The sequence below is a fragment of the Phaeoacremonium minimum genome (assembly GCF_000392275.1).
Source record: "Phaeoacremonium minimum UCRPA7 unplaced genomic scaffold PA7_03_scaffold_518, whole genome shotgun sequence".
Classification (NCBI taxonomy): Eukaryota; Fungi; Ascomycota; class Sordariomycetes; order Togniniales; family Togniniaceae; genus Phaeoacremonium; species Phaeoacremonium minimum.
Genome location: NW_006921420.1, coordinates 143,192 through 168,798, shown reverse-complemented (window position 1 = coordinate 168,798; position 25,607 = coordinate 143,192). Strand labels below are relative to the sequence as shown.

The 25,607-nt window shown below is 50.1% G+C and overlaps 7 protein-coding genes across 7 annotated transcripts; 2 read left to right on the top strand and 5 right to left on the bottom strand.

The window, feature by feature from the left end:
• Positions 1–1,634: 1,634 nt before the first annotated feature.
• UCRPA7_7367 (putative beta-galactosidase protein) lies at positions 1,635–4,439 on the bottom strand (the record flags this gene model as incomplete). Its single annotated transcript, XM_007919899.1, has 8 exons — positions 1,635–2,935; positions 2,983–3,200; positions 3,252–3,443; positions 3,494–3,750; positions 3,805–3,869; positions 3,993–4,048; positions 4,099–4,309; positions 4,427–4,439. 8 exons carry the CDS (start codon positions 4,437–4,439, stop codon positions 1,635–1,637), a joined length of 2,313 nt encoding a protein of 770 aa, XP_007918090.1.
• Positions 4,440–5,813: 1,374 nt separating this feature from the next.
• On the bottom strand, positions 5,814–8,616 carry UCRPA7_7366 (putative duf221-domain-containing protein; the record flags this gene model as incomplete). Its single annotated transcript, XM_007919898.1, has 4 exons — positions 5,814–6,009; positions 6,066–8,194; positions 8,258–8,422; positions 8,488–8,616. 4 exons carry the CDS (start codon positions 8,614–8,616, stop codon positions 5,814–5,816), a joined length of 2,619 nt encoding a protein of 872 aa, XP_007918089.1.
• A 1,290-nt stretch (positions 8,617–9,906) lies between these two features.
• Positions 9,907–12,645, top strand: UCRPA7_7365 (putative interferon-induced gtp-binding protein mx protein; the record flags this gene model as incomplete). Its single annotated transcript, XM_007919897.1, has 2 exons — positions 9,907–12,006; positions 12,061–12,645. The coding sequence occupies 2 exons, from the start codon at positions 9,907–9,909 to the stop codon at positions 12,643–12,645; spliced, it is 2,685 nt and encodes an 894-aa protein (XP_007918088.1).
• A 402-nt stretch (positions 12,646–13,047) lies between these two features.
• On the bottom strand, positions 13,048–14,155 carry UCRPA7_7364 (putative aldo keto protein; the record flags this gene model as incomplete). Its single annotated transcript, XM_007919896.1, has 4 exons — positions 13,048–13,356; positions 13,406–13,466; positions 13,630–14,060; positions 14,111–14,155. The coding sequence occupies 4 exons, from the start codon at positions 14,153–14,155 to the stop codon at positions 13,048–13,050; spliced, it is 846 nt and encodes a 281-aa protein (XP_007918087.1).
• A 636-nt stretch (positions 14,156–14,791) lies between these two features.
• On the bottom strand, positions 14,792–15,882 carry UCRPA7_7363 (putative phytanoyl- dioxygenase family protein; the record flags this gene model as incomplete). Its single annotated transcript, XM_007919895.1, has 2 exons — positions 14,792–15,545; positions 15,599–15,882. 2 exons carry the CDS (start codon positions 15,880–15,882, stop codon positions 14,792–14,794), a joined length of 1,038 nt encoding a protein of 345 aa, XP_007918086.1.
• A 1,516-nt stretch (positions 15,883–17,398) lies between these two features.
• On the top strand, positions 17,399–19,233 carry UCRPA7_7362 (putative duf895 domain membrane protein; the record flags this gene model as incomplete). Its single annotated transcript, XM_007919894.1, has 5 exons — positions 17,399–17,456; positions 17,515–17,646; positions 17,702–17,834; positions 17,889–18,421; positions 18,479–19,233. 5 exons carry the CDS (start codon positions 17,399–17,401, stop codon positions 19,231–19,233), a joined length of 1,611 nt encoding a protein of 536 aa, XP_007918085.1.
• A 16-nt stretch (positions 19,234–19,249) lies between these two features.
• On the bottom strand, positions 19,250–21,553 carry UCRPA7_7361 (putative sporulation associated protein; the record flags this gene model as incomplete). The annotated part of the gene is made up of 5 exons (XM_007919893.1): positions 19,250–19,466; positions 19,845–20,136; positions 20,200–21,124; positions 21,183–21,343; positions 21,403–21,553. 5 exons carry the CDS (start codon positions 21,551–21,553, stop codon positions 19,250–19,252), a joined length of 1,746 nt encoding a protein of 581 aa, XP_007918084.1.
• Between the last annotated feature and the right edge of the window lie 4,054 nt (positions 21,554–25,607).

Here is a 25,607-nt window from a genome sequence, read left to right as displayed (position 1 = left end):
ATATCAATGTCCGAAGTATCTCCCAATATATTTAAGTAGCCTATGGAGGATGCACTACTCGCAAAATTTGCTCATATTTAACACACAAAGTGAGGTTGTCGTTGTCGGATGGTGTTCCACGCTGACTGTGTAAAGTAGCCTACTAATTGAGGACAAGTTTGAGACCTCATAACAGAGCTTTGTCATCCAAACCCAAATCCGATACGATGAGCCTGGTTTCAATGGCCGGCAATGTTCGCTTTTGCGGAATCCCACAGGATGCTAGCCCTGACTAGCGAACGCCACTATGTCGTCCTGTGCTCGGTGTGGTTCACTATTCACTGCTGTTGTCCGCAATCATCCCGCAATTGCTCTCAAGGCGCCGCCAAATCCTCAACACTATGTATGGAGTTTGGTCTTGGTGCCGGGGGCATCGGCATTGCTGCTCCTACCCGACATGAAGTGTTTGAGGACTCCAATAGGGTGGGAACAGCCGGCCTTGCGTCTTCATACAAAGGCCCCAAGCCACCGTGGCAGATTGATGGCTTACGCTAATGCATCACTTATCGTCACTTAAATCGCACCATCTACTAGTGGTTGGGGCTCGCGGTTGACTTCATTCCCCCATCCAACCCTGAGCACGCACATCGAGATGGCTAGCAATGATTTCAAGATTGCTCCCGGGCCGTGGAAGTGTAAGGTCCAGGTCTTCAACATTCCCCTCTATGTAGGCTCGGCGGTCGCCAAAAGCCTACCCGAACATGCCTACTCGCCGTTCGAAAGGCAAGTCACCATTCGCTTCTTCGGAAGCTGGCAGATGTGTCGGGGGATTAGGAAACCTCATGGCTCTACGATATATCGACAGTCCTGTTGGGCCTTATTCCGAATTTGCGATCATTCCAGGTCAATTCACATATCCCGTCGAGGTGAACGGCAAGAGGAAAGAGGGCAAGCGGCTGAGGATCTATGTCTCGAGCAAAGACTCTGCCTTCAATGGCTGATTCAGTTAGTCATTTATACAAGTCCGGCTTCTCCGACAACAAACAATAAGGGGCTAATTATATTGGATATCAGACTGGAACATACCAAAGCATCTCGCACGATTTGAATGGAAGGACTGCGATGACGGCTCGACACAAATGAAGGTATTCCCTCATGACATGACGGCGGGCACAACAGAGTCTGAACCTAGTGAGGTACCCTTTTTCCAAATGACGTTTAAGACCACTCCGTTCATTCCCGCCTTGCCAATCTCGACAAATCTGTACAAACTGCTTCGTATGGAAGTAGGGCTGGTTCAGCCTCCACTGCCTCAAGGACTCGCTACAGAACTGGTCGGCACCGATGTTTGGCATAGCTGTGGCTTGTATCAATACTCACCAAAGACGCATGTTGGATGGTACGACCTCAGTCAAAAAGATGATACGGGGAAGGCGGCTGGCAAATACGAGAACTTTTGGCCTGGAGGACGGTGGAGACTTGGAATTAGAATGGATGATGCTGTCTTTGATATCACGGCTGGGGAGCAGTGGGAGACCCCGAAACCTATTATGTAAAACCCGGTTCAAGTGCCAAATGCGTATTGCGAAGAAGTAGAGAGTAGTAGTTAGTGTTCGTGTGAGTCGATTAGCTACAGGTTCGAATCTTACTCCGTTTCAATAGGCATCGTCTCGCTTTTCCCATTTTGGCATTGGTGACAACTGAACATCGCCAAACCCTGTCGTGCTGACCACTCCAACCTCCAACTTGAAGCCTTCTAATTTGGCACCACCTTCTTCCATCGCCCAGAGTGTAAGTCCAAGATAGTTAGTGCCATGGTAGTTCAGAATACCCTCCGGGACAGGAAACCGCGTTTGTGGCCCCACGTGATGCACGAACTTGCCAAACTGGTATCCGTTGACGAATAACTGCGCACGGTACGCACTCAGCGTAGTGTTCGAGAACGTGAAAGACAACGGAATATCGTAACCCGTAGGCAAATTCAGATCGAATGAAGTGGCGTAGTAAGCAATACCTGGCTTAGTGATTCCGGCTGTTGGACCTTTACTATCCTCCCAGGTTGCCGATGGAGGCGCGGGAAGATGATATCCCTGTCTTTCAATAAAAAGACCACCTTCGTTCAGTGGGCCCCGGGATTTGTCTTGATAGTCTTCTCCACCAAGATTTCCTGTTATCTTCCACGAGATATCCGACTTCGGATGACCAGCGAGTTCGTAGTTGAGAATGCCGCGAGGATTCTTCTGCTCTTCTGCTCCAACGACCCAGTTTCCATTAAGGCCCATATGCTCCACAACCACAGTAAACACATTCTCCCGTCCTGCTTTCAGCTTAGGCAGCACAAATGTACTATTGAAAGCTGACGTAATGGCGTTTCCGACCCATGAGCCAATGAACTGATCATTCAGCCAAACAGACGTCCCATAAGCGTTCCCACCTTGAGTAGTAATGTTGAATTCTGTTTCTTCGCCATTGCTAGTGAAGTGGCCACGATACACCAAAGATCCCGCGTGATAACCATAATCACCTCCATACAGACTGGTAGGAGTATCGAGAGGTCGGTGAGTGTTGAAGGTCTTCTCCAGATCGGCGGCAGTCCATGCTTCGTCAGAGTATTCCGGCTGGATCTCTGGAAGGCTGTCGATATACTTCCATTTCAAGGAACTCAGACATGGGATCTTGATAGTAGGTTTCTTGAAGTCAACTGTAGCTGTGACCACACCGACTTTGTCTTGTTTGAATGACAACGGCTTGCCGTTGAATAGTAATGACTTCAGATTTGCTGGTGCGCCACCGATCACTTCGACTGGAGTAGTTGCATTCACATCACCAACAAGACTCAGAGTACCACCATTCACTTCCGCTGTACGAACTAGATAGCCAGCTTTGACAATGACATCTGAAGTGCCATAGTCGGAAGGAGTGGCAGGGACCCAGTATTTGTACGCCTCATTACGGACTGGATCAAGTTAGTATTGAGGTCCCCCACTCATATCTATGACTTACTTAGAAAGTATATGTAAAGATCTTTCTGGACACGGACAACCGTGCGCTCAGCTGAGACGGTCCATCCAAGGATGGTGAGCCCCGTCTTGGTGGTAACCTTTACATTTGAGCCCTCGATAACATCATTATCATTGCTAGCTTCGCCCTTCAGAGCTATCTCATGGTATTCATCTGGACCACCGTAGACAACAAGAACAGTTCTATCCTCATATTGCTTCCTGCAATTTCGTCAGTACATGGCCTCGACGGCCTTGGACGGCTCATCTTACCAAGTGAAGATCTCGGCTGTGGAGTATACAAGGTTCTTGTTGCCAACTGCATAATCACTGACGTGGATTTTCGAATCTCTTCTCGTTAATGACAGACTGTCACCTATTTGTGGCACAGTAAGATTTCCGAATTGCACAGTCTGGACTTTCAGCCGATACTTGGTAGTATCCAGGGAGTCGTATGTTGTGTGCCTAGTCCCACATCAGCATCTAGCGCGTTGTCTTAGAGAGAAGAGTCTAACCTTGCGATGTAGAACTTTGTGGTGTTCGTTGTCGCGGGGGTCACGGTGATGAGACCTGTGTCAGTCCACTCAAGGGAAGCGTTCCACCGATCTGTCTCCAAGAACGCCGGCGAGACATGGAAGAAGTTAGCTTGAAGCTTGGACTCGCTGTATTTCTCCCGCGTGAGCGAGCGATCTTCGGCAATTTGAGCTCCATAGTCGTAGGATGTGTAGCCATCAGAATGGCCAAGATTGCCCCAGTTTGTGCCACCATATGTCTACATTTTTAGCGTCTAGAATTGAAGATCAGAGGGCAGGATGTAGGATCATACCATGTAGATATTAAAGATGGTCGCTCCAGCGGCATACACATTCTTGTAGAGGACTCGTTCGAATTCTTGGTTGAGTAATTCAGCGCAGAATTCAAAACCGGAGCCACCCCATGGTTGATATCCTCCACCTTGGAACTAGGAATTTTCAGCATGCCGAATTTTTTCTACCAGCATGCTTGATTGCTTACTTCGGGGAGCGTATATGGTGTGCTTGGTGAGATCGCCAGATGTGACTGCCGCCAATCTGTAGGTAAGCCTCCCTCAGGCCATGTATTCGGGTTTGCCCAATCAAACCCAAGCGGGTAAGAATCGTGGCCATAGATATCTACCTTAGCTGGGGTGGTTGGAGTGATTGCACCGAGCGGCCATGCTTCGTTATTCACAGACGGCACAACAATTCCGGGCTCACGGAAGTGATCAACAACGTAGTCCCAGTAATCATAGTCAGGAAATGGATACGGATCGACCGCAGCACAGTACTCGTTTTCTGGCTGGAAAAGGATCACTGGTCCGCCATTAGTTATCTGCCCTGACGCAATGATCCGGGCAATATGTGAAGAGTAACTGTTTTCCGAATAAGCCTTTGTCTTCTAGAGTATTTATGTAATCCAAGTTTCCATACTTGTCTGTGGCATTGAGGTACGCTTCGTCGCTGGTTCTTAATCCTCCCTGAACTCTTTGAAGCCAGCCTGGAAAGCCGCCACCGCTTACTTCAGCGTTTACGTAGGGGCCTGGTCGCTGTAATTTTGGTTGTTACTACCATCTCGAAATGTTAGCTCTAGATACCACAACTCACTGCAAAGAGATACAAGCCAGCTTTCTGCGCAGCTTCGAAGAGCGGCTCAAATGCGAAGATGCCCTCGGCTCGAAACTCTCCAGGCTTGCCTTCAAGGAGAGCCCAATCCACATAGAATGAAACACAATTGTAGCCTAGTGCTTTGATCTTCTGTAGGATATCAAGCCATAGACTAGGAACAGGGAGTCTGCCATTTTGATGTAAGCACCTTGTTCCTTCATGCAGTATAGACATGAACAATACCTGAACGGATGGAACTCGGCACTGTAGATCATCAGCCTCTCCCCATTAATGAAGAGGCTTTTATCATCCCAGGTAACCTGCTGGCATCAGCAATGAGCCAACCCCGAGGAGCAGCGTCTCTGGCTGCCAATTGAAGAAATGGTAGCACTGACAATGCTCTGCTGCCGCTTTCCAAGAAGTCTCAGCTCATCGACTCCGTTAAAACCACCTAGTACAGCTCCAAGTCCACCAACCACCCATAGCAGAAGAAGCGAGGGTAAGGGCCGAAGACTCGATAACAGCATGTTGGCTCAAGTGACTGCTTGAAATAGCGGTCATGCGGAAGGGGCCAATGAAGCACAGTAGAAGAAAAGAACAAAAAAGTTCCCATTCGAGCTTGGACATCTCACACAAGTCTTCCCCGACGGACATACAAAGCCAAATGAACAAGCGTCGGCTATTTCCTGGTTGCTTGTGGGGTTTGCATCGTTCGTCATGGTCCGGGGCGCCGGGCCGCCTTTCGGTAGCGCTCAGGAACGCCCCGTGCTTCCGTCCACACGAATGCCTGTCGACATCACGGACCCGCCGATCGCGATTGGTGCGATTATATCCCCGGATTTTCTGGACCGACATGTTTGGCCAATCTCCCGGAGGAGGTTTTGTCGGACGGTCGACTCCAAGATTCCTAGACTGCTGATTGCATGCGTGGAAGATCTTGTTGGAATCATGTGATAGCTGTTGAAAATGTTGAATACAATCTTGCACATTCTGTGCATGCCCATGGCCCCGGCTCATAACGATCAGTCACTTTAATTTTGCAATACAATGTAAACGCCGCGAATTCAAGACTAGAAGAAATTGACCTTCGTATGAAAAACTGTAAACATGTCCTTGTGTTGTCGCTGAAACAACCGGGAATCAAACATTCTACCCTGCTATGCTTTTGCCCGGAACGCCTAGGATATTAATGCCCCTTATGAATTGCATTGCATTAGACATTGTTGTCACCGCCACCCTCACGCCATATGTGTGTATCCCCCAGACTGAACGAGCTTGACGTACTACCGTTGTTACCAGAGTTCGCCTGACCCTGCTCACCAGCCTGTCCTCCGTTCCCAACCTCATCATCATCTCGATCGCCTGTAACTAGCGGCGGCGGATCTTGGTAGATCCAAGGCTGCTCGAGACTAGTGACTTGTTAGAGCGACGATTATTGCGAATCTTTCATAGGGTGAGAACTTACGGAACGACCAGGCTTGGATTGACAAACTTCAGGCCCTTCTCACGATCTTCATCGATTGTGCTTCCCCTGCGAAGCAACTCATGTGGCACCCGACCAGGTCCGCCGAAGTCCTCGTCCAGCACCACGTTCTCGCCGTCTTCATCCACGTCGCGTCTGATGCTTCTCAAAGAGAGATAGTGAGTCAATGGTTCAAATTGTCTCTTCCAGTAGTAGCTGTAGTAGATAGTGCCGAGAAGCAACGGCGCGATCAGGAAAGCTTCGAAAAAGGCCTTAGCAAGGCCAAGGTAGCCGGCCATGGTCAGCTGGAAGACAATCAGGCCAACAATAATGCGGTAGCAAATGATGCGCCACGCGCCACCAGTAGCATGCTGCGGTTGGTCCATAGCGTAAAGTAGCTGGTACTTGTAGGTGAAGTAGCCAAGCGTGAAGTACACTAGACCGAGAAGCAGAACGAGATAACCACCAGGAAGGACGCTATATTCTAGACAAAGAATGAACACAAGCAGCGCAGTCGGTAGGTAGAAGCCATAGCTGAAGGTGGGAGGTGCGACGAGCTGCGCAAAATCGCGAGGCGTCTTGGCTCCCATCCTGTTGATAGGATACAAGCTGACGCTGCCGAATTCGAGTAGGCGAAAAGGAAACAGGCCCAAGCCCTGCAGCATGATGAAGTTGAGGTAGAAGTTGTTCAGCTGCTGGATCTTCATAGCGAGTTGGTAGGCGATGTAGGTTGTATCTTTGAGACTGTCGCGAAGGACGGTCCAAATTTGAGTGGCTGCACCGAAGACAGTGAACACAAGGAAAATGTTGAAGAATGTAAAGAAGAAGTTCTTCGATATGATGGACAACTCGACATCACCTTGTGATATGAGTCCTTGGTTGTTGGACAAGTAATCGTAAACGTAGGGCACGGCAACGTTCAGCAATGACACTACTATGGTCGGCAGGCCAGTCTGGACAAGTGCCCTTGTAATATCATGTCGCTTGAGTGAGGCGGCAAGCTCTGGCCATACCTTTTTGATGGTACAAATCGAAAGCAGACCAGCAAGCGAAGCGACCGGAATAAGCCAAACGATAGAAAGGATGGATACAAATATGGTGATCAGCCAAGACTTGACCCGTCGTGAGTTTTTCGATGCGTAGGTGTTCCTCCATACAATATCGGAGGGAGACGGCGCTAACTTTGTCAACAATTGGCCAGGTCGTGGGTCGACGAGAGCCTGTGTGGCCATCTGGCAGGCCGCAATGGAATCCATCGTGACAAAAGCTTGGTCAACTGCCGGATAGGACTTCTTCCTCGCCGCTCGTATCTTCTCGTCAAGTCTTCTCAACTTTTCTTCGTAGTAGTCAATCGCGTCTGTCTTTTGACTTTGCAGTCGAAGAAAGCCGTACCACATCCGAGTTTGCGGTCGGGGTCTCTCTGTAAGTTGGTGGCTAGTTGGTCCGCGAAGTAACCTTCCATTTTCCGCCTCGTCTGCCTCATCACCGTCGTCGTTTGGTTCATCTCCGTCATTGGCTGTCTCAGCCCGTCTCTGTGCTCTTTCGATTGACTCGAGAGGATTCTGGCCGAGATAGACGCTCCAGGTCTCCTCAAGCTTGTGTAATATCGCCGTCCGCTCTTCCATCAAGTCGTCGAGCTCTTTCCAGTTCCTGCACAGAGTCACACTTTCGACTTTTCCTATCTCGAGCTTTTCTACGAGCTCCTTGATTTTCTCTTCTGATCGTAGCACCTCCGGCATACCCGACAATCTGAAGGTTCGGTCGGTGATCGTTGATTGCGTTCCAAGGTAATCTTGCCGGACCTTGATCACTCTAAATGTCTCCTGGTCCATGAAGCGCAGAGTCAATAGCGAGAAGAAGTATGTGAAAACAAGGTACGCCCAAAGATAGCCCATATCCCACTTCCAGCTGTTATCATCGCCGGGGCCGTCATCTGTCATGAGAGGGTTATACTCGAGGTAGCGGTACGGTCTGGGCTCAGGGAGGCGGAAGAACGACAAAGCGGATAGCTCTTCATCGCCGCGCTTGGGTCCTTCGGGGACAAAGTGAATGTTTATCGGCTCAAGAACGACGGCGGCGAAGAAGAATAAGACGGCGAAGAGCTTGATCGATAGCTTGAAGAATGCGAGAAACTAGAACCAGTCAGTGTGCTCTGCCGGCTTACAATCATTCTCGCAACTGTACAAAGCACATACCACGAAAGCATCAAGGCCTGCCGATGCCAGAACCTGCTCCTCAGTGACCCTATACAGCGCGGGTATCCATCCAAAGAACGTGTCGGGGAGGGCGGGCAGAGCTATCGTGGGGTCCATGCGACGCCTTCGAGCAGCATACAGACTTTTCCATCGTGGCCGGAGTATCTGGAGAAAGGCAAATTAGAACCAGTACTAACGACGGATGGAAAAGAGCTAATTAATTATCGTACACAGAAAGCCAAGAAGGCGGAGATACCCAGTGCCAGCGAGATGACGAGCTGGACTTGGGTGTCCTTGGTGCCGGGCTTGACGAACTTGTCTCCGCCCTCGCACTCCTTGGACTTGCTTAGGACATCCATAGCTGTACCTCGCAGCTTCGAGGTTTAGAGCGGTGGCTTGGCTGGTGCTCTTGCTCTTTGCTGGTGTATTGTCGAGCTCGGGAAAGCGATGCGATCTTACAGCACAGCTCCAGGCTTGCCGCATCCAATGTCATCATGCGCTGTGACGTGATAGGAGAAACAGGTCGGCGGGCCGTTGGCCAGTGCGCGGCAGCTGTCAAGCCACAACTCGCTCGCTTGCTTTGTGAGTCGCCACCATTGGAACCCTCAATTTTTGGACAAACCAGCACAGCCACATTTAACTTGCACTGCGCCACATTTGGAGCGTTATTGATTGCTCGTATGTGTTTCCCCTCCATACCGTGCTAACACTAACATCTCATCAAGCTCAGCTGTCTGTGGTTCCAGCTGTGGCAAAGCTTGTACGCTTGAGTCGCTGTTAGACACTTGGCAAACTGATCTTCAATCTGGCTGCTTCTTGCTGCTCATTGCCCGCATTCATCCCACTTGCAAGTCGCAAGTACAATCCCGGCTGCCTGCTGATTGGGTCCAGCCCAACGCCATCCGACGCGTCCTGCCTCGTCATCGCCTCTTCTGGCCCGTCTCCCACTGCTTGTGACAAACCAGAATGTATTAAGCCGAGCAGGACCACTGAGATTGAAGTCGAGACCCGAGGTCGCCGAGAGCTTAAGGCAAACTGAGGGCTGTACATTCCAGCTTTCGTTAACGAGCTAGCAGTTCAGATCTGAAGGTGCTGGCTTCATCGGTTGGGCGACTGGTTGATACCAGTTTCGATCCATTTGCCATTCGCAGGAGCTCTCTCCGAGGTACAGTGATTCTCGCTAGATAATGAGGCATCCGGTCTCCGATGCCCCCTCAAGCCTCAGATACCTACCAGGTAGCCAATCGCTTTTGTGGTGGCGAAGACTGAGGAGGCTCTTGCAAGCGTCGCCCAGGATGGCGCGGCAGTTTGCTGCTAAAGCTGACGACTGACAGCCTTGTGTCTCAAGCGGCCTCTACGTGGCACTGGATGTAGTTCTTCCAGGCACCTGCGCTTTCCCACCATTTCACATGTTCTCTACCGAGCTATGTCATTCTCTTGTTTCTAGCCAATCGTCGCTAAAATGCGGGATTGGCAAGTTTGTCTTTATAGAGGGCTCCCAAGCCCGATCTAAGTGGCGAAACACCCCAGAGAGGTCGTCTCTTTAAATACACCTCGCGGTTCCGTACCTTTTCTTCTCTTGGAGCTTCTGGTTCCTTTCCTTCACATTCTTCATGTCCACCAAGCCCTGGAATCGAGGTCAAGAAACGATGGGCTCACTGTACGTACAAGCTGCAGAGGACAAGGCTCTTACTAGTGGGGCAAAGCCCGTTGCTAACCCGCAGACCAGCACGGGAATGCCACCGTCTATCGACTCTGCCTTGGATACGCAGGACCTTGCCAACGAGCAACGGGGCCTCCTCGATCTCGTTGACAAGCTCCAATTTGCACAGCTCGACAATGTCAAGCTTCCTCAGATCGTCGTGGTCGGCGACCAGTCCGCGGGCAAGAGCTCCGTGCTGGAGGCTATCACTGGCACACCATTCCCCCGCGATGCTGGCGCCTGCACACGATTTGCGAGCGAGATCAGGCTTCGGCGGTCCAACGAGTCAAGTCTCACTGTAACTATCATTCCCGACAAGAATCGTCCTTTCAGGGACCAAGAGAAGCTGCGCCAGTTCGGCGGCGGCGTGGACGCCAATACCCCCTTTGATACCCTCATGAGGTATGCAGTCGACCTGATAGCTCCCAAAAACATCCCTGGAAGATTTGCCGCCCGGGATATCCTGGTTGTGGAAAAGCGAGGGCCGGATATGCCTCTGCTTACCTTGGTCGATCTGCCCGGTCTCGTCAAGAATGCCAACAATGATCAGTCGCTTGAGGACATCAAGACGATCGAGTCCCTCTGTGATCGGTACATGAAGAGCTCAAGGACTATCATTCTGGCCGTTGTTGGAGGCAACTCGGACTATGTCCAAGCCCCCATCCTGACGAAAGCAAGACAATTTGATCCCACGGGCGCACGAACCATCGGTGTGTTGACAAAGCCCGATTTGACCGAATCAATTGGACTTGAGGACAAGTTCATCGACCTTGTCAACAATAAAGACAAGGCCAACATTTTCAAGCTGGGCTGGTATGTCTTGCTCAATCCGGGACCTCGTGAGCCGAACCAGCCATGGCCGACCGCCTTCGAGAGAAGGCAGCGCGAAGAGGAGTTCTTCGGCCGAGGCAAGTGGCGTGCACTGCCCGAGTCTATGTGTGGCGCAACTGCCCTGAAGCAGAAGCTCAGCGTCCAGTTGCAGCGGCACATTGGGAAACACGTCAAGACCCTGCGCAAGCAGATCCAGAAGGCGCTCGATGACTGCGAGGCCGAGCTGAAGTCGCTTGGCACCGGCAAAGATACTCCTGAAGAGATGCGCGTCGAGCTAGTCGAACTCTTTTCGTCCTCCAAGGAGCTTGTCATCCCGGCCGTCTACGGCTTCTACAAGAACCCACCCCGCAAGAATTTCTTCCGTGTGACGGCTGATCCAAGAGGCACACCGGCGCAGAACCTGCGCGCTCGTGCCGCTGAGGAGAATGACCGATTTGCTCACCGCATCCGCCAGCATGGTCGCAAATTCGGTTTTGCATCCGGACCGAACGGTCGCTCGCAAGATGGCGCGGACATGGGAGATGCTGGCAAGAGCAAGTATGTGCGCCAGGAAGTCCAGGCGCTCCTCCAACAAGTTCGGGGATCTGAGTTCCCCGGTGATGCTAAGCCGCGAGCCGTTTATATGCTCTTCCAAAATTATTCGGAGAACTGGCCAACGCTTGCGCAGGAACACAAGGACAATCTTGGCGTCGTCTGCAATGAGTTCTTGAGCGAACTAATTGACTACGCGTGGCCGAAGCGCATGCATGAGCCCCTGAGGAGGCACTTCCTTGACCCACAGATGAAGGGTCTCATGGAAAAGGCGCAGAAGGAGCTGGATCTGCTCGTCCAGGACATGCACCTTGAAGTCCAGCCGTATGACCCCGAGTACGAAGAGCGACTGAAGCAGTGGCATGTCAACGTCACTCAAGACGGAGGCTCCTACTCTGAAGCGCAGGAGGTCCTCGAGAAGATGCTGATCTACTACGAATTATCGGCCAAGAGCTTCATTCGCAATATCATCACTCAGGTAGTCGAAAGACATTTGCTCCAGGGCATGTATGGCGTCTTCAACTCAGTTGAGATCCTCGGCATGACAAATGAGACTGTTGAGGCCATCGCTGCCGAGAATAAGCAGACAAGAGACAAGAGGATGACTCTCAAGGCACAGAAGAAGGCTATCGAGGAAGCGAAGGATATATGTGCTAACCTTGCTATGCGCAAGGAGCTCAGAATGGTAAGATTTCCAGACTACATAGCTTACAGACAAGACACTAACATAGTTAAACAGTATGCCGATGAGGGGGACAATGATGAGGAGACTTCAGACGAGGAAGGCATGAGCAGGCAGGGATCAAGGTCCCCAACGACCCCAAAACCACCAACCTCAAGCAATGGGCCATCGCTCAGTCAGTCAAGCAGACGTCAACAGCGCTCTTCCCGCCAGTCCTATGAGGAACCCCCTCAAGCCTCGCCATCGCGACCAGAGGCCCCAAGCGCTGCCGTTCACGGTGCCAACTACATTCCCTCAGGGCAGGGCAGTGAGCAGAACTACGCTGCCTCCACACCGCGGGTAGTCAACGACCCGTCGGAGGGCTACTACACGCAGAACAGAGCCCCGACCTCGGCGCCGCCTCCGCCGCCGCGACCTGACAAGGTCCGCACCGCCGAGTCCTTCGACTCATACTCCACCACTCCGGACGCGCAATTACATCGTGAGCAGCGCCCCACCGCCCAGTCCGGCCCGGAACAGTACTACAATCCTGCGTCGAGGGCCGGCTCTAGTGGATATTCTCTAACAGCACAGCAGCTTCGCGAGGCACGGGAGTCGACCCGAGTGAATACGCCCAGTCAGCAGCGCGTAAGCATCCGATAAGGAAGATTCTGGGACGAGCCTAAGTTTCTATATGTCTTGTGATGACTACGGGGACAGGCATGGTTTCATTATCCTATTTTAGTGGTTCAGCTGGTTGGCGTTCTAGCGTATCGAGTCCGCTCTGTTGTCGACTCCTCATCTCACATGTAGACTTGGTTGGTCTGATGTATCCAGTATTATTTTTTTAAGTCATAGATAGAACAGAATTAGAATTTGTCCAACATGACTACCTATTGTAGTTCTCAATTGTGACTGCTTGTCGATCATGTATGGCGAGTGTTGCTCAACTTGATTTGTATCGATCTCCTCCCCATGCTCTCGAAGGATTTCGAGCTGTCATATCGAAACTGGACTTGATGTGTTGAACTTTGTACCGTTTCATGATAGCATATCAACTATCACCTACAGGTGAAAAGGTGGTTCCGAGCCCTCGCACGTAGCATAGATGGCCGAAATGGCATCCGCGACCTCATCAGGCAGCGGTCCAGCCTCCAGTGCGTCAAGAGTTCCATGAACTTGCGCCAAAGTAGACACTGTGAATGTCAAGCCGTCTCCATATTTTCCATCTAGGGCACTGTGAAACGCTGTCCATCTGATGGCAGCGGCGTGTCCGCTAATACCGTGCTTCTTGGCGGCTTTTTCCAGTGTGTCAACAGCTGCTCTGACAGGAGGCTGGCCGTAGAGAGCACTGTACTTCCTAGCGACGTCATTCTTTCATCCAGTTAGTACGACGTATATGTTGCCAATCGACAAAACTTACATCACCGCTCCACCGCTTCGAGGTGGCGACATGATCCGAGAAGAATCCACCCGCCGCAGGGCTGATTCATTGGGTTAGCTCAGTGATCTGTACGAATGTCATGACTAGCTTACCTATATGCATAAAATGCCATGTTGTGTTGACGCAATAAAGGTATGAGGTCCTTCTCTGCTCCTCTGGCAACCGCGTTGTAGTGCCCCTGGTGAATACTAGGTTTAACATACCCATTCTGCTCGCAAATATCTACGAATCTCTTGACTTCCGCAGGAGTATAGTTAGAAAGTCCGAACTTCTTAAACCTTCCTTGCAGAAAATCCTCGTTAATCGCCTTCGCCGTATCTTCAAATGGCGTCTGGCGATCAGGGACATGCAAATACATGGTTTCTACGGCCGAAGTCTTGAGATTCTCAAGTGTCTGCTTTATGCTCTCATGGATTTTGGCTGGCTCATGTGATCCGGGCAGACCATCGAGAACCTTCGAGTCGATGATGAACCGAGAAGCAGCGCCGACTTGCCCAAGGCGTACTTCGCTAGCACCGTAGTTACGGCCTGTATCCAGATGTCTGTAGCCGCGGTTGTAGAAAACGTCCAAAAGGGCCTGCACATCCTTGAGATCGTCGAAAGCAGCAAGAGGCTCCTTGGTACGATCTCCGATCTATCGGTACTCGGGTCAGCATTGGTCATCGAGTTTAGCACCATACATACGTGGTGAGTACCGAGAATGATTTTGACGGGTGTTTTGGAAGACATAATATGCGGTCAGGCTTGTGAAAAATAGTTAGGAGAGCACAACTTCAAAGATAGGCGATAAGGTGAAGTGCTTCTTCAAGCTAAGAGACGCTTCTTCTATTTATATTCACATAGGTAGTGCTAAAGACCGGTACCGTTTCACGATCTTTCATACCCTATTTCATTTCCTCGGGGAATTGTAACAATTACCATTAGTCATATGAGTTAATATCACTGGAACCGTGCTTCTGATGAAGGTCTAGTTCATGACTGGAAATATTAGTTCCCGCAAACTCCCCGCAGACTCCCCGCAGCCCTCTACCTGATCATTGTGACCAAACTATTGGTTTTAACTCTCAGTGCTTTTTATATTAGGCATAGTACCGTGCAAAGAGTAATTCTTATCACCTCTATTGACAACATGTAGTCTTGAAACCGGTATGTTGAATTTCCGCACATGTCTCTGCCCTGGGAGACCCAGATGTCGAAGAGATTGTCCCTCCCGAGAGACAGGCTTTGCGTCACGCTAAATTTACGCTCACTGTTTCAAATTACATAGTGATAATAGTCAGTATTTTCGTTCCAGACGCTTTTTATTGAGAACAGTAGAGGCTACATAATTTGCGAGAAACACCCGTCCTACTAAGCGGTGATCATTTATTTCAAGCCACGGCCTTTGGTAAGCGGTGTCTCAAGATTTCTACCCCAGTGTTCCCTCTTATCATCTTGTCCAAAGTCATGTGTATGTGGTAGTGTCAAGTGATCGAGACCCTCAACGTACTCAGCCGCAATGCTCGAACCGCTGATGCGCTCCAACTCTTCAATCTTTTCCCGAGACTCAGGTGGGAACTTGATCTTCATAGGGCAGCGATACCAATCGGCAAAATATATCAGGTTGATCATAACACGGACTGTGTCCTCACTGTTGTTCGGCATACCAGCGTGCCATAAACGCATATCACGGATGATAATGCTGCCCTTCTTGACAGTCGGCTGCACGGGTGGCACAACCTTGCGTCGCTCCGCCAGCTTCTCTGGACGAATACCATTCATACCGTCTTGATCACTGAATACTGTAGTCGTGTGTGTGCCGAGCCAGACCTCGGTGCTACCAAGGAACGGGTCGCAGTCGACCGGCATAATGTTGACAGCCAGGGAGAAGCAGGCACGGGGATGGGCGTAATGTACATCGCTGTGCACAGGTTGGCGAGTCTTGCCAGGAAAATTGGTGTTTGCCTTGTGATATCGGAGAACTGGGTTGGGACCCATGGCTACTTTGCAGACGGCGAGAGCAAAAGGATTGGCGTGGATAGAAGGATGTATGTATTCAGGGTCTGGAATCATGTGTTGTAAAATGTTCTGTGCTTTCTTGTCGTAGTTGAACTGTGTCCCTGGAGCATTGCGCAAGTATCTATACGAGTTTGTCAGTTCTAACAGACCCAATGTAGGACACAGATTCCGTACTTTGCCTGGTTGACCATGGGCTCATTAAGATGATCTAGGGCCGCTTCATCGACGGCGTTTGAAAGAATAACGACTCCATCAGTATTGAGTGCAACGATTGCCTTCTCAATATTCTGCTTGGACATGACCCCAGATGCCCGCTCTTCGGCTGTGATAACAACCTCAACTGCCGTCGGTACCGGTCCGTCTGTCGGCTCCGTAACCGTGGTCGTCGGCTTAATGGCCGTAGCCTTGCCGCTGACAACACTGTCCTCATTGAGGTTCTCGACGAGCGCAGGAGCCATACCTGCCTGTATCAATGACTGTCTGTGATCTGGGCGCTGCTAAACAGATGGGCTAGTTCCCGATGCACGAAGTCTACAAGACTTTGCGTTATCGGTTCATACACTAAGGAAACTTATCAGAGAATTATCTTTACTATCTTATCGTCACACTCTGGGTGCAGCTTGGAGATCTGATACATAAATAAATAGTTGGAGGTCGTCCAACATACTCTCGGCCAAGTGAATCCGCATTGAGCGCCGAGAAAGGACGCCTCTTCCCTTCCTGAGCCGGCAAGCGCCCAGAATGCCCAAGCCTGTCATCTGGTTCGGGTAGTGCACACTGATAGATGCGGGGCGGAACCAGGGAGCCTGTCCAAGCAGCAAGAACTAAACGCAATGGGGAAATCGTAACAGTTGAGGCTTGCACCAACTTTCGTTTATTCCCGTGAGGATGGGCGGCGTTGGCCAAGCGAACGCCTAGCACGTTGCGAGAGCCACCTAAAGACAAGACAATCTCTTGGCAGGCTTGAATCACCATTTCAACGCAAGTCAATTTAGAGATTTCAATCACCAAGATCGGAGACTCACGCCGCTCCCAAGCCTGGCTAACCCCATGTTTTGGTCCTACTAGTATCCACGATCCAAGTCTTTGTATTTGGAGAACCAATGGTTTGCTTTCGCATCGCTAGACTTTCAAGTTCGTGGTGATGAGGACATATGGAGTGTCATTTGTTGCGAACTCTGACCCCATTTCAAGGCGCGCCGATTATCGCAGGCACCTTGGCGTCTCTAGCAGTCCCAGGCTACTAATGATCGCGCAGAAACTCCGATCATTATAATGAACATTAGCACGAATAGATAACTGTCGTTGCGGGGCGCAAGACCTCTAGTACAAACACACTCGGCTTCTGTTGCCAATAGAATGTGCCGCTTTCGGCTATCTGCTCCCGGCTCCAATGCCTACGGGAAGAGCTGGTCTGAGCTCGCGGAACCCCAGGTTTAGAGGTTGTCAAGTACGTAATAGAGCGGACTTGACTCCAGATCCACTGCTATCAGTCCCTCGAGTCGATGTCTTGAACTGATGACCAAAGTCTCCATCAACGCAGACATAACCAGATCAGTAACACCGATGGTATCACTCCGATATCTGGCTAGTTACCGAGATCCTCGAGATCCTCGCGTGCCATATGCATTAGACTGCCTCACGAGAGACAGAGAACTACTCAATTCAGTCCACTAAGGGGATATGCGGCCAAGTGCACGAGCACCTCCTCTCCTCTTATCATCTTAGCTTGTCTGCCGCCCCACCCCCCAAGCTTTCCACTGTTCGCCTGTGCAAGTAGAGGCTAGCCGTTGACCAGGACTATCCTATCGCGTTGTCGGGATTGTGCATTTGATTAGTCCCCTGTCGATACGCGCTGTCGAGACATTGGGTTTCGACGATCATAGAAAAGAATGGCATCCCCAACTCTCGACAACTGCCGTAGACAAATCTTCAAGCATCCTCAAAGCTTGATATCGTAGCACAGGTTCCAACATGTCTGCCCCAGCAACAGCTGAACACGACACCAGCGACCTCCAGAAGGAGGAGCCTAGTATGTTCTGTGATGTCCTTTGACTTACCACTAGACGGTCGCTAACCGACATCTTCAGTCCAGCAGGAGCACGCCGGTCACACATATGTTGAGCCCAAAGGCCGCAAGATCTTCGGCATCCGCATGCCGTTGTATCGTGCTCCCTTGACTCAAATATGGATTGTCGCCTTCATCCTCTTTCTCAACCCTGGTACTTTTTTTGCCCACTCAATATTTGTACACAGCACGCTGATAGAGGTGCACAGGAATGTATAATGCCTTGGCCGGACTGGGAGGTGCCGGTCAGGTCGATGCGACAGTGCAGAACAATGCTGGAGTCGGATTGCACACAACCTTTGCCGTGTTCGGATTCATTGCTGGTGTTGCAAACAATTATCTGTAAGTCTTCAAATCCTGTTTATATTGTTCAAGTACGCTCTAATTCTCTGTTAGTGGTATCAAGTGGACGATGGCTATTGGAGGAACGGGATATGCACTATACAGCGCTGCATTCCTTTGCTACAATCATACCCAGAATGAGGGATTCGTTATCTTCAGCGGCGCTTATCTAGGATTTTGTGCCGCTTTCCTGTGGTGTGCTCAGGGCGTTGTTATGATGAGCTATCCCACTGAAGGACAACGTGGCCGTGCCATTGCCATCACCTGGTTCGTCTTCAACCTGGGTGCTGTGATTGGTGCTGCTGTTACTGCAGGTCAGAACTGGAACGTAAAGAGCGGCCACGTAACTGACGGTACCTATGTTGCCTTTATTGTGCTGGAAGCTGCGGGTGCTGTTCTCTGCTGCTTTTTGGCTAGGAGCGAGAGCATTGTCAGAGTTGATGGAACAAGGGTGCAGAAAGTGGTACATCCCAGCCTCAAGAGCGACATTATTGGTCTCTGGACAACCCTGAGGAACGACTTGTGGGTTTTGCTGCTGTTTCCCATGTTCTTTGCCAGCAACTACTTCTACACTTATCAATTCAATGGTATGTCCAATGACAAAATCCGGATTGTGCACAAGACTCTAATACTGTCTCATGTAGATATGAACGCGTATTGGTTCTCGACCCGAACACGAGCTTTCAACAACATCTTCTACTGGGTTGCTCAGATGATTGGTGCCGGTCTGTTCGGTGCATTCCTCGACTACTCCAAGATCAGCCGCCGAAATCGTGCCCTCATCGGCTGGGGAGTCATGTTCGTCCTCGTCAACGCGATCTGGGGTGGTGGTCTAAAATTTCTTCTCCAAACCCACCGCTCCAAGCCGTCACCGCTCATGGATGTCTTTGATTCCGGTTACTTCTGGTACTTATTTTTATACATGTGGTACGGGTTCCTCGATGCTCTGTGGCAGAGCTATTCGTATTACACCATGGGTGCCATGACAAACAGTCCAAAGAAGCTTGCCTACTATGCTGGCTTCTACAAGTCAATCCAGGCCGTTGGCGCCACTATCATCAGCAGACTCGACGCCCTCAAATATCCATATGCCAACTTGTTTGCGTCCTCTTGGGCTTTGATGGCGGGTAGTCTGCTCGTTGCCTTGCCCGTATATCTTTGGCGTATCAAGGACACTGAGCTGACAGACAGCGATTTCGACGACGCTAGCCTTGAGGGTGTCGAGGCTCCTGAGACAATCGAGGGCGAGCATGGCCATGAGAAATCTCACCATCATACTCATTCGACTGTTAGTGGCAGTGGACAACCGGCCACGCTTCCAGCCACGGGGCCGATGGGCGTTATGGGTGCTGCCAGCGATGCGGCAGAGCTAGGTGATCAGCCCATCAGTGCTAAGTAAAAGGATAATTATCTGCTTAGGCGTTTGGATGCGCGGGCTGGATCTGATCCCATATCGTTGCAATATCATTTGAGTCGTTGCGCGTGTTTGTGTCACCAATTCCTGCTTCGATGCAGTGCGCCTTCATATTCTCAAGCTTTGCCTTCGAGTGGTTATGAGACAAATTGAAACGCTCGAATTCGAGTCGCGTCATATAGTTGACCGAAGTGTCCGTATCGAATGCCGTCAATAACCTACGAGAGATGTAGTGACCTTGCTTCGCAAGCCGTGAGAAATAGGCTACCATCTCGCAAGATCTTTTGCAAACCTGAAAAGCTAGCGTCTCGGTCAAATATCCTTGACACTTACTACGTCAGACTTCTTGTACTACTTGGTGATCGATTTATGAACCACTAAGTATCTTGAATAAATGAAATTGACTCGATCACTAGGATACACATTGAGCCATCTTGCACTCTACATCCCCTTTCACGCAGCAATGCTTTATCAAACTTTAAGACTTATTTCGATGCTTCGGGCTAGAACATAATCTGTTTTTTGAATGATCTCTATGTCAATACATCCTAAGAAGTTCCAATACCAATGTTATCGCAGCCCTCAGGCCATCTTACTTTGACCTACGAGGTAGTCGATAAGTTTGATGATCAGTTTCATAGCCATCAGCCTTCTTTTCAATGAGCACGAAGTCTTCACCCCGCTTCTCAGTGAAACAAGGCTTGGTCTTGTCGCCGCCATTGTTTTGCGGATTGTAGGACGGGACGTCACGTAACCTCAATTTAAGCGACTCGTGAAATACCGCATCTTCGGGGATGTCTCGTGTTGCGCCTCTGTTGAGGGGGAAACGCTTTCTCTCCCATGAGCCATGCTCGTCGAGCTCCCACCGGGTAATCGTGGGGAGCCACTCTGTTTCATGCCATTAGCACACATTTTAATCTCGAATTGACGAGGGGTCTGCATGGTTCTTACCCAAGAACATCCAGAAGAGCACTTTGAACAAGCCCGTTCCACGCGAAAAAGAGAGTGTATCATGCATGTAGGCCTTCATTGCATGCTCTTTATGCGTCTTATACTCGTCCTTGAAGCCCTTAACGGCATTCTCCGACCACTCGACGGCGGCCAGTGAATGCTCGCTCCCCACAAGCTCCAATTGTTGGATCATCCACGCTAGCGAGATGTCACTCAACTGGAATCGGCCAGGGCTTCCTTTTACAGTTGGGCCATTTCCTCTTCTAGTTGTCCACAAGTTTTTTAAGTATTCCCAGTAAGTCATCTGCTTGTTATTTTCGAGAGGATGGTCTTTCTCAGCCGGCCACCCACCGCCGACATCGCCGTGGTTACCAGGAAACCAGACCTCCTTGATGTCCTCCTTACTATCAGCCGAGGAACGGACATCTTGGACAATCAATGCCGGCTTGAATTTGACGCGACGCTCGTCTACGGCAACAGCATGCCGAACAAAGTGGGCAGTTCCTGTCACTGGCACTGGGTGAGGGGGTTCTCCTTCCAGGACGGCAACCGAGTTGACGCAGTCCCATATACCGAGGAAAAACACCTTTACATTCCCCTCGACTGTTCCTTTTGCATCCAAAGGTTCTTGGCGGCAGAACGTATTGCAGAAAGCCGTGATCTCATCACGCACCTTTTGATACTCTTCTCCATCCTGTTTAGAGTTGTCGAGTAGTGGCTGCATCTCGTGGCTAGGGTTCGTAGCCGCCGTAGGCTGCTCGCCCTTGTAGTCCCGAACCTTCAAATATCGTTGGAAGAGACGATATGCGAAAGGGACCATCTCCTCATTGCCTTTGCAAAGCAAGCCAACGGTATGTACCATACGCGCAAGGAACCTGGCCGTGAAAGCACCACGACTAAATCCAAACATGTAGATCTTATCGCCCTATCGCACATAGTGGCGTTAGTGAACATATAAGCACATGCAGCATCCTGTGGCTCACAGTACTATAGTATCGCATCAAAAAGCGATATCCCGCCATGACATGTGCGTCAAATGTGGTTCCAAGACCCTGGTCGATAGTCTTAGACATCGAGCTCTTCATCCCACCAAACCAAGATTTGTTGACAGACGTTTCATTGACATCATAGGTTCCAACCCCAGCTGAATTAGAGCTGTTTAAGCAACGGCACCCCAATCAAGGCTTATAAAGACCAACTTACTCTGGTAATAATGGTATTGCTTGGGATGATGACGGTCTAGTTTGCCCAGGAGTTTGACCACATTTGTGTCCTGGTTGGATCCCGTGAAGGTATTTCCCGTACCATCAAAGCAGAGAATAAGTTTGGTAGGCTCTAGAATTGTTCCGGGCATCTTGTTTGAGTAGTAGTGAATGTGAGGTTGCTTATGGCAAGAGCACTAGAAATACGCGTTTCCCCATACCGTGATGTCTGTGGACAACGAGTGATGTTACGGATTTTATAAGAGCTTGACTTGATACTATACTGTGCTCTTTTATTCAACTTCACCAAGCCACCATTCTTACCTCGGTCTAGACTCAAGTAATTTGATCCTGATCGACACATTCTAATCGCATCGGGAAAACGATCTAGATCTATGACATTGCTTTTCTGGGCTTTATCGGGGGGCCAGCTCTGTGATTGTGCGACACGCCATACTCTGCCGTGTCTAGCTTTTGAGTATGGCACCAAGTGCGGGACGGAGACGGCTCTGGCCTGCTCTACAGTGCATGTCTCATCTCAGCTAGACACGCTCGAGACACGGAGACACGGCACGTACTGGCTATTGATGTTCTCGCCTCACGTCTAGAACCATATTCCAGCCAGCCACGCGACGGCGTTAATTTCCTAAAGATTGTTCGGCACTGCCATAGTTGGCAGTACTCATAAGGTCTACTGATGATTTCATCCGACAAACCGATGTCTGTCTGGCCATGGGGTAGCGACACAGCATGCAAACCTAGAGCATTCAGCCTTGCATTTTCCTCATCCTAAGACATGGCTTTGCAGAGAACTCATGCCTGCAGCCGAATATACTAACCTCAACCCAATATACGAACAAGAATATGGTGCAACAAGCTCTCGTATTCATGAACAAGCTAGGTGGCTTATTCGATTCGAATTGTCTTCCACTCAGATGCAATTGATGGTACTGACATTAATAACTCACCTTCCATCACTCCATCTACGTAGGCATCGCCAAGCAGTTTGTAAGTGCCTCGAGTTGTTTGTCGAAGGGCTATTGGAACATCCATGCCTTTGACAATGCATAAGACATCGCCGACTTGCATGAATAAGGGTACCAGCGCAAGCTTCCCATTCTTGGTGTACGCAAGGCGCCGGTCCCGACAACGAGTCACTATCCATTCCCCATCTGAAGCCACGGCCTGATCGGAGCTAGGCGCTGGGAATGGGGAGTGATCCTGAGACCCAACAAGCCGCCGAAGAAGCTCGCAGTACGCCAGAAAATTGTCGACATGACATTTCGGTGATCCTGGCCTTCCCCGCGCCAGGGTCATACTAAGTGTAGAGGCGAGCGTGTCTGGAGGGAGCCACGATTGGTTCAGCATATCTTTCCAGACCGTTTCAATGGCAGACAGCTTGCTGTTTCTAAACCTCGGGTGCCATAATTGAATATCGCTCCGCAGGTCGCCAAGCCTCAACATGAGAGAAGTCCAGGTGACGGCGTCGAATATAAGACCTGCTACAGCAATGATATTTCCAGGCTCAATCTCACTGGTGAATGTTGAACTTCCACGACCCGCACTATATGGCTTGAGTCGATATTCGTAACTATAGGTTAACGGAAGCGGATGAGGCTCTGTAGGCGAGAGCATAGTCCATCGTGTTATCCATGTTGGGTATGCATTATTTTCCAGGTCCCCAATCGCGCTATGTATTACATGGGAGAGTACGTGCGGTGCCTCGCGAGGGTTGCGAAGCAATGCTTGAGTTGTCCTGATATGCAGTCGATCAAGAGGCTCCTTGTAATTCGGCTCAACCATAACCTGGCCGTCTTTGCCCAAAGCCAAGGGACTGCCTAGTGAGGAGTACACAATGTCTCGTTCATCAGTTACCCGGAGAGTCCTTGCTGTTAACAACAAGTTAAGGTAGAGCTGCTTGTCTTTGTGGTAAAAGCGGGTAAACATCTTAGCGATTGGTGCTTTCGTTCTCCAGGTAGGAGTATTCTCATATGTGCATTGGATATCGACAAAGGCATCGGTGAGGACAAGGCCCGTCTTACGGCCAATTCGGGCTCGTGGTGCATGTACGGAATAGCCAAACCAGGCAGCCAGCTCGATAATCTCGTAGAGCTCTATGCTGTGATTGCCCCAGAATACAGTGCACTCTCGGGCGAGTCCCGCCTCCTGGACAACCCTTTCAGATGCATAGTTAGCATACGTTGTTTTGGGTACTTGTCGGGGTCCAGGATTTCCAACAGCCAGTCTGACTTACCAAACACGCCCAAACCACGGAAGATTCAGGAGAGTCACGAAAGACTCGTGTGTTTCACGGGTAAACCCAGGAAGTTTCGAATCATTGACGAGATTCTCAAAAGTCCAGTCGTCTTGCCACTTATAGGCAAGCTGTTGACTTGCGTCTCTCACTAGCCTAAATGACCTTTCTGCGATACTCCTGTCATCGTTTCCAAGCCAGCACAGTACGCGCGATGACTTTCTATATATCTCACCCATTCTCCTCACTTGGTAACCCTTTTCCGTGGAATCCTTCTGGTTAATACATACCGAGTCGGCCCAAAGCCAACGGCAGCCGGCGGCGTATCGAAACGTTTTCAACGCGGAAGCTAGGTTGGCCTGAATTGAAAGTTTCCTGCCCTCGCACTCGATGTTGGTCACGTCGCCATCGCCTCCCCAGAAATATGATATACCCTCATACTTGCATTCTGCTTCATCGAGTGAGACCTCCGTGAGGCGACATCGGAGTATGTCGTTTCCATATCCAGGCTCAAGGCTAAGAACCCTGATGTGATCCGTGGCTTGCAATTGGAGATATTGGTATGGAGTCAAGTTCTGGATCACTGACATACTGACTGCGACAATCAGTCCTGGTGTATCATCATACAATGAAAGTGGATTGGTGGAGCAAGATGCTGCATGTCACTCTTCGGCTCAAGTGGGGCACGGACAGTGACACTTATAAAGTGTGGGTGTGACGATTCCTGCACTTTCATGTCGTACATATACGTCTACATACGTCAGGTGGACAACGCTAGGCAGCCTCATTCGGAATGACAAGCAAATGCCTAAAGATAAGCGCTGGACATCTCCCGCCTCTTATACTAAGGTATGTCCGACCATCGCAAATTCCGGGCTCAGTGTGAGGAGTTGTGATATGAACCATTTTAGTCGAATCAACTCTGTAACTAGATCCAATGCAACAGACAATGTCAGTCAAGGCTTTTCCCTTCAACTCACTGTTATTCATGACTATCTGTCTGAAACTATAGAAAAGACCATGCAAGATGAGAATACATAATCGGTATAGTCAAGCCGGCTGAAAGGACGCTTCAACACTCTCCCTGACAAGCCGTCATCGTCTGTTTCACTGGCACCGTCGTGTTGGACTTTAGGCCCCAGCTACACACACCACTCGCGCCACAAACGCCACTCATATTATCGCCAAGCTCAAAATGCGCTGTGCCAACGAAAGTCTTGGTGTATACACTTCCAATCACCGTGACATTATCGACGTGCGTGAACACAATGTCAACATTTTCCGTAGGCTTTATGTATGTTGAGCTCGTCCCACTCGTTTCACGCATCTCAAAAGTCCAGTATCCATATTGCACCTCCGAGCACGCATACGTCTTATTATAGGGTGTTTCCGTCTCGCTCCATGTGTCCCAGTATGTACTGCAGTTTGCTGTTGTCGGCGGGAAGATGGCTGTACCACGATGAGCTGGCCCCGCATTAATGGTGTTCGGGTCCGTGATTGTCAAGTTGATGATGCTATACGGAGAACTTCCAGGGCGGCCAGAAGGAGAGAAAGTACTTAGGCTTGTGACTTGCCACGGTTGCAACTCCGCTTGTTGACTGTATCCTACCACCCCTGTCGTCAAGATGCTGACTATGGGCGCAATGGCCATGAATGAATTAGACCAGAACATTATAGAACTCGATGATGGCTTCCGCGGTCCTAGAGATTATCGAGGCAATAGAAAGACTAAGTTGAAATTCAAGTCAGTCGTGAGTCCACATATGTTAGTCCATGCATTTAATAATATCCCTTTAAGGAGCTTCTTCCCGTTGTGTACCGGCGCCCCGGTTAATATCACAGCGTACCACACAATCTTCTTATTTTAGATTTGATATTAAAGTTACATCCCGACGGAACACTGAAGAGCGTCTTACGTTTCTAAGAACATTGAGTAATAAGTAAATTGTTGT